The sequence below is a fragment of the Apodemus sylvaticus genome, chromosome 21, assembly GCF_947179515.1.
Source record: "Apodemus sylvaticus chromosome 21, mApoSyl1.1, whole genome shotgun sequence".
Taxonomy (NCBI): Eukaryota; Metazoa; Chordata; class Mammalia; order Rodentia; family Muridae; genus Apodemus; species Apodemus sylvaticus.
The window spans coordinates 8,339,653-8,353,034 of record NC_067492.1 but is presented as its reverse complement, the minus strand read 5'-3'; the positions used below and the strand labels follow the sequence as shown (position 1 = coordinate 8,353,034).

The 13,382-nt window shown below is 56.3% G+C and overlaps 1 protein-coding gene across 1 annotated transcript; it reads left to right on the top strand.

Moving 5' to 3' along the window:
• The first annotated feature begins 749 nt into the window (after nucleotides 1-749).
• Foxf1 (forkhead box F1) lies at nucleotides 750-3,472 on the top strand. Its single transcript, XM_052167104.1, has 2 exons — nucleotides 750-1,940; nucleotides 3,263-3,472. The coding sequence occupies exons 1-2, from the start codon at nucleotides 755-757 to the stop codon at nucleotides 3,421-3,423; spliced, it is 1,347 nt and encodes a 448-aa protein (XP_052023064.1). The 5' UTR covers nucleotides 750-754; the 3' UTR covers nucleotides 3,424-3,472.
• The last annotated feature ends 9,910 nt before the right edge of the window (nucleotides 3,473-13,382 follow it).

Below are 13,382 nucleotides of genomic sequence, written 5' to 3'. Positions count from 1 at the left end.
CGCACTGGGTGTAAGCCTGCGCGTCTGAGTTGGTGATTTGAGGACTCGCTTGGGGGCATCGTTGCGAGTGTGCTCGTGGCGCGTGTTAATGCACGCGTGTGCGCGCCTTCATGAATGAATGCACGGAGCTGCCTGCTAGGGAACCTGTGCTGTTCGTGGCACTGCGTGACCTGAAGCCACTCTCCGGGTCCCGCTTGCGGCGCTTGGAGACAAAGCGCCCGCTAAACCGCCTGCGGTTTCGTTTTCCGCCCGTCCGCGCTCGGCCGGGGCTGTGGCTGCAGCGCGGTTGGGCGAGTCCGAGGAGCGCCGGGCGCCGGCGCAGCGCTTCCCAGGGCGGGGAGTGAGGGGAGGCGGTCCCTCTCGGGAACTTACGCCGTCCTGCCCCGGGGGCCGGGAACCCAATCGCTCGCTCTGCCCGCGCCGGTCACGACCCAAGGCCTCCACCACCGACGCAGCCCAGTTCGCCGGGAAGACCGGGGTCCCGGGCGCGTGTCCAGCCCGGTCATCCGGGCCTAGGAGGTGGGGACCGGCGCACCGGGTCCAGGTCGGCAGAGGCGGGGCGGGCCGCGCAGTCCGGGGAGCTGGGGGTGGAGGGGGTGCTGGGGACGCCTGAGGAGGGACCTGGGGGGCTTGAGCCCACTGAGTAGCTACGGGAGATCGGACACTGCAGGCTGAGGGGGGTGCAGAGGCGTGCACGGGGGGAGGGGGGAGAGGAGGGATAATAGGCGGGGGGGGGGCGGTGCCGGGCCCCCTGATGCGCGTGGCCTCCCGCAGGGTAGAGGAGGAGAATAGCGCGCCTGGGGAGGGCGGGCGCGCGGGGGAGGCGTGCTCGGGAGCCGCTGTGACGGCAGAGGTGCAGCCGCCCCGCGCAGCCCCCTCCCCTCCCTCCCCTCCTGCTCCTCCTCCTCCTCCCGGCTCGGCGGCGCAGAGCAACGGCGGCAGCGGCGGCGGCAGCAGCCACCCGATGTCCGCGCCCGACAAGCAGCAGCCGCCGCACGGCGGGGGCACAGGAGGAGGCGGTGGCGCGGGCGGCCAGGCCATGGACCCCGCGGCGGCGGGCCCCACCAAGGCCAAGAAGACCAATGCCGGCGTGCGGCGGCCGGAGAAGCCGCCCTACTCGTACATCGCTCTCATCGTCATGGCCATCCAGAGCTCGCCCAGCAAGCGCCTGACGCTCAGCGAGATCTACCAGTTCCTTCAGGCGCGCTTCCCCTTCTTCCGCGGCGCCTACCAGGGCTGGAAGAACTCCGTGCGCCACAACCTGTCGCTCAACGAGTGCTTCATCAAACTGCCCAAGGGCCTCGGGCGACCCGGCAAGGGCCACTACTGGACCATCGACCCGGCTAGCGAGTTTATGTTCGAGGAGGGTTCGTTCCGCCGGCGGCCGCGCGGCTTCCGAAGGAAATGCCAGGCGCTCAAGCCTGTGTACAGCATGGTGAACGGGCTGGGCTTCAACCACCTCCCCGACACCTACGGCTTCCAGGGCTCCGGAGGCCTCTCGTGCGCGCCCAACAGCCTGGCGCTGGAGGGCGGTTTGGGCATGATGAATGGCCACTTGGCCGGCAACGTGGACGGCATGGCTTTGCCCAGCCACTCGGTCCCACACCTGCCCTCCAACGGCGGCCACTCGTACATGGGCGGCTGCGGTGGCTCTGCGGCCGGGGAGTACCCGCACCACGACAGCTCGGTGCCTGCTTCACCGCTGCTGCCGGCTGGCGCAGGCGGGGTCATGGAGCCGCACGCCGTTTACTCCAGCTCCGCAGCAGCCTGGCCGCCTGCGGCCTCGGCGGCTCTCAACAGCGGAGCCTCCTACATCAAGCAACAGCCTCTGTCCCCTTGCAACCCAGCGGCCAACCCCCTGTCTGGCAGCATCTCCACGCACTCCCTGGACCAGCCGTACCTGCACCAAAACAGTCACAATGGGCCAGCGGAACTGCAAGGTGAGTGCGGGGGTGGGGTAGGGGAATCTCCGACCCCAGACCCCTGCCTTGACAGCCAGCGTGACTCAATCTTGGCTTTAGAGCATTAACCCAACTCTGAGGGGAGGCAACAGCCCCCTGTACCTTTAGGTACCAACTGGTTTCTCTGAGTGAGCGCATTTTTTATACCCGAGGATTAGACTGATTGAGTTTCGGTTCTCACTTTTCTGGCTGCCCCCGGCCGGCCTGACCAGGTAGGCCCCATTCACACCAAAAAGACTCAGACCCCAGCACTTTTAAGACTTGGATGTGTGGGTTCCTTCGACTCTAGCAAAGGCCTGTGTATCTGGCCAGTGGCCTAGCCCTGGCCGATAGGCCCACCTTTCTGATATTTCCCATGCAAAGAATCTGTCAGGCAAAAAACGGAAGAGTAAGGCCCGAAGCAAGAGTTAGGCCCAAAGCGGCCTGGGCCAAACACTGAGAGGCCCAGCCTAGGCCCTTCAGGAAACCTGGTTTGGTGAGTCCAGGGGCATTTTGTGCTGACATAAGCTGGGCCCTAGGTGGTGACCAGGCCTGGAGTTGGGGGGTCTGAGTTACAAGCCCAAAAGCTCTTTGTCTTAAAGGATCCAGGTTTCAAGGCCTCACCACACTCCCCCGCTGGAAAAAAAAAGATAGCATTCAGCTTCTAAGCCTAGTTCTAGAAGGAAAAGCGAGTAGAGGGATAGCCTCAGATGAGCTGTCAGAGCCGCCCCAGGAAGCAGAGTGAAGGACAGAGGTGGTTAGCTGGTGGTCTGCCTCTCCACAGGGTCACCACTGCTTGTGCCTGCCCTTCAGGGGACTCTTCAGCTGACTGAACCTTGATGCGGGGCTTTGAATCCCGCTGACCCGGCTTTGGGCTTCTGGCTCCACGAGGGTGGAAGTGGCAACTGTAGAAATCTCAGCCTTCCAGACTCCGGGGCACCAGAAGCCAGAAAGGCCTCCTCGGCCTGGCCGGCTCCTTCGGCATCAAAGAAGCCTTCTCTGCCAGACACGGAGTCCAGGCTGGGGAGGCCCAAGTGGCAGGAAGCACCGCCAGGAGGACTCATAGCCAGTGATTCTTACGCCTAGGTTCAGAGAAGCATAGCGCCTGGCTATTCCCCTTTCCCGGTTCGCCACCCCCCTCCATGGGCTGTGAACCCCAGGAAGGCCAGTTTTACTAGGAAGTGGGGCTCTGAGGAGTGTGTACACAGGGCCGAACTGCCAACTTACACCTGAGTATGTTAGGGCTTCGGGGTTGGGTCCTGAATTCTCGCCCTATAAGCTAATATTTTGCTCTCTCCTCTTGCTGTCGCCCTGCCCTACAGGCATCCCTCGGTATCACTCGCAGTCGCCCAGCATGTGTGACAGAAAGGAGTTTGTCTTCTCTTTCAATGCCATGGCCTCTTCTTCTATGCACACTACTGGTGGAGGATCTTACTATCACCAGCAGGTCACCTACCAAGACATCAAGCCATGTGTGATGTGAGGTGAGGCCACGGGCCCTCCAGCCCAGCCTGGCCGGCCCAGGGACCAGGAGCCCAGGGACCAGGAGCCCACTGCCACAAACTGCTTTACTCTGGAGGTATAACCCGTCAGCAAGAGAAAAGGGACAGCCCCACCCCTAACGGATTATTTGTAAAGAAAACCCCAACACAGACTGGGAGCAGCGGCTGGCGACTCCACCCCCAACTCCCTCACTAATTTCTAAAAAAACAGCGGCCTTGGGGCCGGGTTGGACTGCAGCTGTCAGTAAATAAATACTTATTTTCAACCCCATTGAAAGCGGCCACGGAGATGCTGTGTCGGGGAAGCCAGATACACAGAAAGAATTCTGCAGCGGTCTCTCCGCCCCCACACCGAGGGACAGTTTTTAGAAGCAGGGACACGTGAGACCAATCATTATCGAATACTTTTTATTTTTGGTTGAGTATTTATCTTTTAGTTTTTAACTTTTTGAAAGAATGTCTTGAAATGCACAGACCTCCCTTTAGCCATCTCTCCCACTTCCCCTCCCAGGAAGGAGGAGGGGGCACCAGGCTTGGCATCCCTTCTCCCAACCCGGGGTTTCCTCCAGCAATCACAGGTGAATCTTTATGGGAGTGACACAGATACCTGGTAAACAGTGTCTGAGAAGCTGCCCCAGCGTCGGCGTTTCCTTCTTCCTCCCTCCCCTGTCTTTCACCTTGCTTGGGAGTTACATTTTGACTTTTTTCCCTGGGTGTTTTTCTGTCTCTACTGTGACTCTCTGAAAAGAAAGGAACACATTGAGATTGGGGAACCGAGGTTCAATCTGGCGACGTAGTTCAGGCACTCTGACACCGCAGACAGGCACAGCCTGGTATTTATTCAGTTTGACTTCCCATCTCCAAACACCACGTAGCTCAGCCCTCTCAGTATTAATGGTGTGACATGGTTGGCAATATTTGCCATGTAGAGTCGTTGTCGTCGTTGTGTTTTTTTTTTTTTTTAGATAACCATTGTAAATTTGAAACAAAGACCAATCCGTGTAAAAAAAAACAAATTTCCATATGTTTTATATAAATATATATAATATGAAGGACTGTCCTCCCTTAGTATTTTGGCCGCAGAGGTGCGGCATCTGTGACACATATCTTAAACCTCCTTTTCTGCACTGTATAAAAGGGACAATCTGAGGGTATGCTTTTTGTGTATTTTTTTTCCTACAAAAAAGAACAAAAATAAAAATGTATAACATTTGTACAAGGCCTCTAAAACTCTTGTTGCCAGACATAAATCCGAAGGGCTGGTTTCTTGGGGGAGAGTTATCACTCACCCCCGGAACTTCAGCTCTCTGGGAGGGAGGGGATTAAATCTAACCTAGATTCTGAACTTTATTTTTCCTAATTAGCCCTCTTCGTCCTTAACCACTAGAGGAAGAGCTGAGGAGGGGTAGATAGCCTTTTCTTCATTTCTGTCTTTTGAAGATGAATCGTCCTCCGTTATGCCTCTAAATGTCATTCCTTAGCTTGAAGAAATAATGACACATTTAAAGAAAAACTGTCGCCTTTCATCCCAGGGAAAAGCAAGTGTGTGCACACACCGCACGTGGTCTTTACATATATTTATGGATAATTTTTCTGTTACCGTGAGCCCAGTGAGCCCTTCATTCCAGGGCCTGTCTTGCATTCTGTTGTAGATAATGAAGCAACTTCAAAGCTTTGTTTGTTTGTTTTCTTTATTTTGTCTACTTGGCTTTTTTTTTTTTTAATTGCCTGATGCCCTTCTCTTGTGGAGACCTGTAAAACCCAGTCAGGAAGGGACAGAGGGTTCCTGGGTTCTCAGGGCTACGCCCACGCTCCCGCCCCGAACACATTTCCCCTTTAAACCGTATTTTTCCCTTCCTCTTCTGGAGACAACGAACATCTAAGCTCTGGTCTCCCCTGACCACCATCTCCATCACCAGCCGCCCACCTAGGAAAACAAACATAATATGTATTGTTGGTGCCACGGTCTGACCCACCGCAGTGTCTGCGCACCGTGGGGTCGCGCCTCAGAACCTGCTTCTTCTCAGAGTTGACATTCTGGACGGGAGGGTAATTTCTCCGGTGCTCTGTTACATCAAAATTATCAATAAACTAGTCCGGGCAATTAATGTCCCCAACTAACAGCTGTCTATAAAACCCAGATAAAGAGGACAGGAAAAAGCCGGAGCTGGGGCGTCTGGAGCATTGGGCGGGGGCTGCGGTCTCGCTGCTCTCCCGGTCATGGCGTTCTGGAGCAGGTTCGAAGCCAGGGGCCGCCTCTCCTCCGCAGGCAGAGGCCTCCTCACTCGGGCAGGAAAGCGGGTCCAGGGAAAAGCCCTCAGGCCTTAGAGCCACTGCCTGGAGCCGGGGTGCTTCCTTTCCCTGGCAGACTGCGCCCCAATGAAGGCGAGAGCAGGGAAGCAGTCACGGGTGCTAATTAAGATCCCTGCGCCCCGGATCCGATCCGTGTCGTGGTGGTAGCAGCGGCAGACCCCGGACTCCGGCTAATCACCAGACTCCTGTGCGTGCGTGGTTCAGTGGGATTTCCCAGCTCCCCTACATCAGGGTCAGCTGGGTGGAAGGCACCCAGAGTCGCCAGTCGCAGAACTGGCCAGGACCCAGGGGATGGGGGAGCCTGGCTCTGCCTCTCGCCTGATCTGTCGCCCGGAGGGTTAGAGGGAAAGTCCGGCCTTCCCCGGAGGAAGGCTGGGCTCCAGGCAAGCCTAGAAGGGCCGGATTCGATGGGAAGATCGCCCAGCAGCGGCCCGAGGTTTCCTGCCGCCGCTTAGGTGGCGCCCGGGTTTCTCCAGGGTTCATTTTCATTTCGGCTTAGGGGTCGCACGTGCCACGTGGTGGGAAGCGCCCGCCGCGATACCTAAGAAAGCATTCGGGCACCTGCAGGTCACAGGCTTAAGCTCAGCAAGTGTGTCACGAAATTGTGTGAGGGCTTACTGTCTGCTCAGCGCACACTGAGCGTGCGTGCTCAAAACGACCCGTGCAGAACCGTCCAGAGACAACGACTGTGTGTGAGGCAGGAGGCCTGGGGATGGACAAGCCGCAGGGAGGCACAAGGCTCGGCCCTGTGGGTAAATCACACAGTCCCCTCCACAACCTCCTCCAGCGGGCCTGGTGCGCAATCTACGAGGCCCCGACTCTGGGTCCCACAGACCCAGGCAGGAGGAACTGCCTGGACCCTGAACCCGGGCTGAGTCTGACAGCAGTGTCTAAGGCCTAGAGGGCAACAGGGTGTGTGAGCTTTACCGCGCAGGCGCCTGACCCACGGGCGCAGGCTATACACTGCTGTCCTTTCTCTTTGGGACTGAAGGGTCCGGGACAGGGAACGGCTGGGATGGCACCCAAACCTGACTCCTGTCTGCCAGGGCCCGACCAGTTACCGTGTTCCTAAGAGAGAGTGGAAATACTGACCCGGAGTCCCCGCCCTGAGGCCACCTGGCATTGTGTACCCCAAACCACCCTTCATCTTTGAATTCCTCTTCTCTGACAGTGTTGTTCCAGCGGGAGCCGGGAGCGTCAACTTGCTCAGGAGGAAAGGGACATATTTTCCTGGCACCCAGAAGCGGGAGCGGTGGCCTTCAGACTCCTGAGGTTTCTCACTATAAGGATGGGGGCGGGGGGAGGGGAACACACAAGTCGGAACCTGCTGACGATTTCTAGGAGCCTTCTCGGGAACTTCCTGAGAGCATCCAGTTGGAGGACAACTGAACAGCAGGTTCGGGCCTGAGACTCCCACACAAACTACCAGAATATTCTGACACTTGGTCCCAGGATGGGAGAAGGAGGGTCACTTTACTTATGTCATTGGTGGCTCTGTGAGACCCATCACAGGGGGGTCTGTTCCGGTCTGTAACTATCTGGGGCAGACACAGGGAGGGGAGTCCCTTAACAGGTCCTCTCCACAGCTTGACAGGAGTCCTGGTAAGGGCTGAAGCGTGATCTCTCCCTTGGAGCAACTCCTGCAGACCCCGCTGAGGTAGTTTGGTCTGGCCTCTGCTGCCCTCTCCTGCCTGCACTGTCTTCAGTGGCAGCTTGGGAAAACTGGGTGGCCAGAGGTAACAGGCAGCCTTCTGGAGACATCCTTCTCCCCTCAGCAGCCCTCTCCACAGGGGACACCACAGCTCACCCTCACAATCCCTTAGGTGGCTCTCACTCTCCCCTCCCCCCATCCCAGGCTTGAAAGCCAAGCCCAGAGAGGACAGGGGAAAAATAAGGAAGCAGGGCGGGGCAGGGTGGGGGCGCCTGAGGCTCAGGACCCGGGCTTTCTGACCCCAAAGCCTTTGACCTGTTCCGATCTCTCCGATAACCCATTGTCGGTGAAGAGGAGAATATTGAGGGGGTCCGGATCCAGCCCAGCTTTCCCTCTGAGCCCGGGAAGGGCTACAGGCTCCCAGCCCGAGGACTCTGACTTCCCAGAGCTACAGAGACTGCCATTCCTAGACCCTCACACGTCCCTACTTGCTCATTTCTTCCCCCAGCCCCTTTCGTACAGTGGAACTAAGTATCAAGCAAAGGTTGACACAGGACCCGAGAAGCTGTGGATGGCAGTAGGGTGCGGCTGCCTGCTTCTGTTTCTAAAATGGAGGCTCTACTTAAGGAGAGAAGGGGACCTTCTTTCCTGAAAGACTGGGGGGTGGGGTGGGTCAGTACCAGCCACCGGACTCTGAGCTACCCTAGAGAAGGACGTTGGCTCGGACGCATTGGAGCCATCAGGCGAGCGGAGCTTTAAGGATGAGCTTTTCCCCCTGATTTTATTTCCTCACTCCCACCTACTTCTCTCCCCCCCCCCCCTCTTTCTGTGATGGGTGCTGTAGCCAGGGTCTCACTCTTGGGACACCATCTACCATAGATCTCTGCCCCCCACCCTGTGATACTTTCTGGTGTGTTTTGACGGCCCAGAGAGGAATATAATCCGACAGGTAAAAGAGTTGCCGTGCCTGCTCGATCCGCTCACACTGAGTGCCTACAAGGTCCACACTGAGCACGCGTGGATGCCTCCAAGCGTCGGACTCCTCCGCAGAGGAGAGGTGGGCACAGCCCTGCCGCTGGCTGCCGGTTGATGTCAGTAGCCACCTGGCTGGTCAGATATACAAAAGCAGAACCTGATGGGACGGTGAGATTACCAAGGTGGGGCTGTATCTGTGCTGTGCGGAGAGCAGTGAGGGGGGTGGGGAGGGGGTCCTGCTGATGTTTCTAGTACCAGGAAGGCTCACATGGATCCCCTGGAGGGATGTCACTGGATTTGGGCCACCCAAGAGACAGTGGGGAGGAGCAGTCTGAAGATGGTGCCGGCAGGACCCTTTCAGTGGGCCGTTTTCCTGGCTAGGGCGGACAGCAGGGCTGGAACCACATTGCTCTAGCATAGTTCTGATGTTCAGTGTCCTTGTGGTGACACGGCACTGGCCAGGAAAGGGACCATGTGCTAAACCTCTCTGAGCATCTTATTAAAACTACTGACGTCACACCAGGGAGGCAGGGGCCCCATGTTCCCTGACTGTCCCGGTCCACGGCCGCGTGGAAGAATGCCAGGTTCTTAGATGTCCCTGGAAAAGGACAACTCGTCTGTCTTTGGGAATGTGTCCTGAAAGCAAGTTCTAGACAGGTACATGATGTGATGGCGGCCTGAAAGGCCTGTGCTCTCACTGGACCCCCCCCCCTCCACCCAGCACCGGCTGAGTAGTGGGGCTGGGTCCGAGAGATGGACCTGTGTGTGAAGGAAGATCCTGTGAGTGGCCTTCTGCTACACAGGAGGGCAGAGCAGCAGGTAGGCAGGAGCGAGGGAGGGGCGGGGGAGGGGCGGGGGAGGGGCGGGGGAGGGAGCAACAGGCCACACTTCCGTTGTGGTGGTGTCAATACTGGGAGAGAGCTCAAGGTTAGGGAACCCTTGAAAAGGAGAGCGAACCTCTGATTATGGGTGAGAAGCACCAAGACTGCCCTGGGATTTTGTTCCTGGCTATCTCTCACGAGGAGACAGCGCCCCCTGCTGTCCATTTCTCACAGTTCACATTAGAACGGCCGAAAATGGGTTTCACCGGGAGGCGCATAGGGGCCCAGATGAGCGGACCCTATTCAAGGCCCCCAGGACCTCTATTTAGGGACCTTTAGGGGAGATGAATTATTTTTGTTGGAAGTTGAATTAATTGTCTTTTCCTAGTCGCACAAACAATAGTGCTCCAGAAAAGTGGAAGGTTGCGTCACTTCCAGCCCAATCTCAGGTGGCTTTGCGCCCCTTCCCCCCCCCCCCCATGGACACATGCCCTGCACACGGAGACCCTGTGGCCTCTGGAGAGGCAGGTAACAGACGGACATGCTGGTTCAGGGCTCCGGGCCACTGGGTGTAGTTCTTCGCTCCGCCTCTTCCTAACTGCGTTTGCTTCCCTCCTGTGTTGCGTGGTGGGTGACCTGAGAAGTATATTGTGAGTTTCAAAAGCTTTAACTGAAGAACTCAGGCACAGAGAGGGTGAGCCTTTGCCTGAGGTCACACAGCTAGAACCGCACTGCAAACCCACCCCATCCTTCAGGCGGAGTGTGGCTCGGACTCGGAATTCTTCAACCACTAAATGTTCTCTGTGTTCTGACAAGCTGCTGCGGCTTCCAGTTGGCCTGGAGGCCCTGCTTGTGGCAAGTCAGTGCTCCTCCCAGAAGAGCCGTTTCCATTCAGCAGGGTCAGGCTCCGGGACTTCAGCCAGTTCTGGTCTGAGACCCTTCTTTGGAAAGCTGCTCCTTCCGGTGGGTGTGTCTGACCCGCAGGTGGGATCCATGCTGGATTTACCCACAGCTCAGCACCTCTAGGCCGGTGCTTACAGCTTCCAACCACCAAAGCCTGGAGCCTCCGCACCACGCAGACACATGTCAGCTCCTGTTTCAACCTTCGGGATTTATGGCCCTGAAAAATAGAGGGCTCCGTTCACAGGGGACATTCCTGTTCCTGCAAGAGAGCAGAAGTGTGGCTAGCTACTTACTCAAATCCACTTGTCTCAACGTCTCTGTGGCGGTCCTTGGGTGACCCAGACTCTCTGGGGCTTGATCCCTCAGCATGGGAAGGATCAGGAAGACCTCCAGAGTCCTTTGAACCTGCAGTGTGGGCACAGGAGCACCAAAGGGCAGGGATCAAAGCCTAGAGTTGAAAGGCTTGAACTGAAGTATGCAGGATGGGCTCTGATGCCCATGCCACAGACCCAGGTCCATGTTTCTTCTGCTGTGGGAAGACTGAGGTCACCTCACAGGCGAGGGCTGGGTTTCTCCCCTGCCAGACGGCCCTGGCTTGATCCTGCCCATGGCGGGTAAAGAGCAGCTTGGCTCGGCTTCTGGGTCTCAGCTACCAGGGGAAACTCCAACCGCAATGATAACAGAGGCTATGGTCAACCCTCTACCTATACCTGTGGCTTACCCTTCTTCAGAGAAAATACAGGTCTTACGTGTGCCTGTCACTGTCTGTGATGGCAGGTGAGACTATAGGATTTCTCACCAAGGAAGCAAACATTTGTCCCCAAGTTTAGTGGCTTAAAACCTTAAGTCATCTCATTCGTGAGGTTATATGGCTGCCTCAGTGGGACCAGCTCCTCAGAGCTCCTCCACCTGGCCTGTGATCTCTTCCAAAATGGCACACGGAGAGTGCCGAGGACCACAGGTTGGGTGTCACCTACACCGTAGCCCATATAAGTGTCTAGTTGCAAATCTACTTTGTAGAAAACCTTTGATATTTTGGAAATTTGAAGCTGAATGTGGTGGGAGGCAGAGGCAGTCGGAACTCTGTGAGTTCGAGGCCAGTCTGGTCTGTAGAGTGGGTTTCAGGACAGTCAGGGCTACACAAAGAAAACCTTATTTCAAAAAACACAATAGGAAATCTGTAAATAATGAAGTTGATGTTCTCTTTAATTTAGGGCGGATCTTCTATTTGAGGTGCTAGTCACAGAGCTCAGATGAAGGTGCAGGAGGAGCATGGCTGCCTTTCGTCACTTCTGCTGGAGCTGTGAGGCCACAGACGACCATCAGGCCTATGCCTTTAACTGTGTTTTCTCGGGCCTGGCCATCCAGTGCTGGGATGGTCTGTGGGTGTCTGTTGTAGGTGCCTGATGGACAGACAAACTTCCCCTAATGTGACGGCTAGCCTTACCCCGACTTGACACAAACTGGAGTCATTTTTGGAAGAGGGTGCCTCAACTGAGGAAATGTCCCCACTAGATAAGGCATGTGGGCAAGCTTTTGGTGCCCTCTTGATTGATGGCTGACAGGGAGGGCTGTACCACCCTAGGTTGGTAGTCCTGGGCTCTACGGGAACGCAGGCTTAGCAAGCCGTGAGGGGCAGCCCTCATCCACGCTCTGTATCAGCTGACTGCACCCCTGCCCTGACTTCCTACAACAACGGATGGATGGATGGTGGTGAGGTGAAATGAGCCCTTTCTTCCCACGCTGCTTTTGGCCACGGTGAGCCCTCAGCTCAGCAGCCTCTTCAGTATTCCATCCTGCTCCTCAGAACAATGGCAGCTGTTGCTCTGCCTTGGCCTCTTCTTCTGAGGTACCCTGGCCTCTGTGTTCAGTGTGGCTTCACCATGACAGGCCGCAGGACCGGAGGGAATGCCTGCAACATCACCTGGAAGTTTGAACCTTGTAACCAAATCTCATATCCAAGCGGGGGCCTAGAAGCCAGCACCAGGTAGGCCGCTGCCCTGAGCCTCCTCAGCAGCTGGCTTCATTGTGTTTACTTGTTTGTGTGTGTGTATGGTGTGTGTGTGTGTGGTGGTGGTGGTTGTGTGTGTGTGTCAACTCCTGCTGTCCTCTGGTCCTGTGGGTAACAATTCCCGATGATCTGCCTTCTTAGCTCCCTGAGGAGCTTCTACTGAGATCTTGCTGGCCATGTTGGAACTGACATCTTTCTGTCACTGTGACAGACCACCATGACCAAAGCAACTTGGGAAGAAAGGGTTTATCTCATTCACAGTTCCGTATAACAGTCCTTTGTCAAAATCAGTCAGGCCAGGAACTCAAGCAGGGCAGGAACCTGGAGCAGGAGCTGCAACCACTTCCTGTAAACTTCATCAGCCAGTTTTACTGCTAGTGTGTGTGCATCTGTGAGCATGCAGTGCTCATGAAGTCAGGCAAGGGCATCAGATCCCCGTAGTTGAGGCCATAGGTGTTTATGAGCTCTGTAATATGGGTGAAGGGAACTCAGGTCTTTGGGAAGAGCAGTAAGGGCTCTTAAGGGCTATACCATCTCTCCAGCCCCTGCTGTTCCGTTTCTAGAAGCTACATTATAATGGATGCAAGGAAGGCCGTTGGTGTGTGTCTTCGTGCACTAGCTCTTCAAGATGTCCACCAGGGTTTACTCAGCTGCAGGCATTAGTCCGTCATGGCAGGAGGCTGAGTTCTGCTCTCCTCAGGGCAGCCAGGATGCAGGGCAAGCACACACAGAAGAGGCGGGTGCATCGGAGAGTGTTATGCCAAACTGACACAAGATAGAATTGTCTGAGGAGGGAACTCCAATCGGGAAAATGCCTCTATGAGACCAGGCTATAGAGAAGCCTGTAGAATATTTTCCTAGTGATTGATGGGGAGGGCCCAGACCACATTGTAGGTATGGTCATCCCTGGGTTCTATAAGAAAGCAGGCTGAGCAAGCCACAGGAAGCAAGCCAGTAAGCAGCACTCCTCCATGGCCTCTGCGTCAGCTCCTGCTCCAGGTTCCTGCCCTGCTTGAGTTCCTGCCCTGATTTTGACAAAGAACTGTTATATGGAACTGTGAACTGGATAATCCCTTTCCTCCCAAGTTGCTTTGGTCATGGTGGTTCACCACAGCAACAGTTACCCAAAGTAAGCCAGCCAGGGTGAGATGCAGCCCTGAGGACAAACTCTTCCAAACAGCCAACCTCCTGCTCCGATCTCCACTATTGGCAAAGCAGAGAATGAGTGGAAGTGTGGACGGGCCCAGAACCCTGCAGTGACACAGT

Excerpts from the sequence above, each read along its gene's own strand:
- Foxf1 (XM_052167104.1), top strand. The coding sequence starts at position 755 with ATGCGCGTGGCCTCCCGCAGGGTAGAGGAGGAGAATAGCGCGCCTGGG. Across the intron at positions 1,941-3,262 it reads TGGGCCAGCGGAACTGCAAG|GCATCCCTCGGTATCACTCG; the intron begins GTGAGTGCGGGG and ends CCTGCCCTACAG.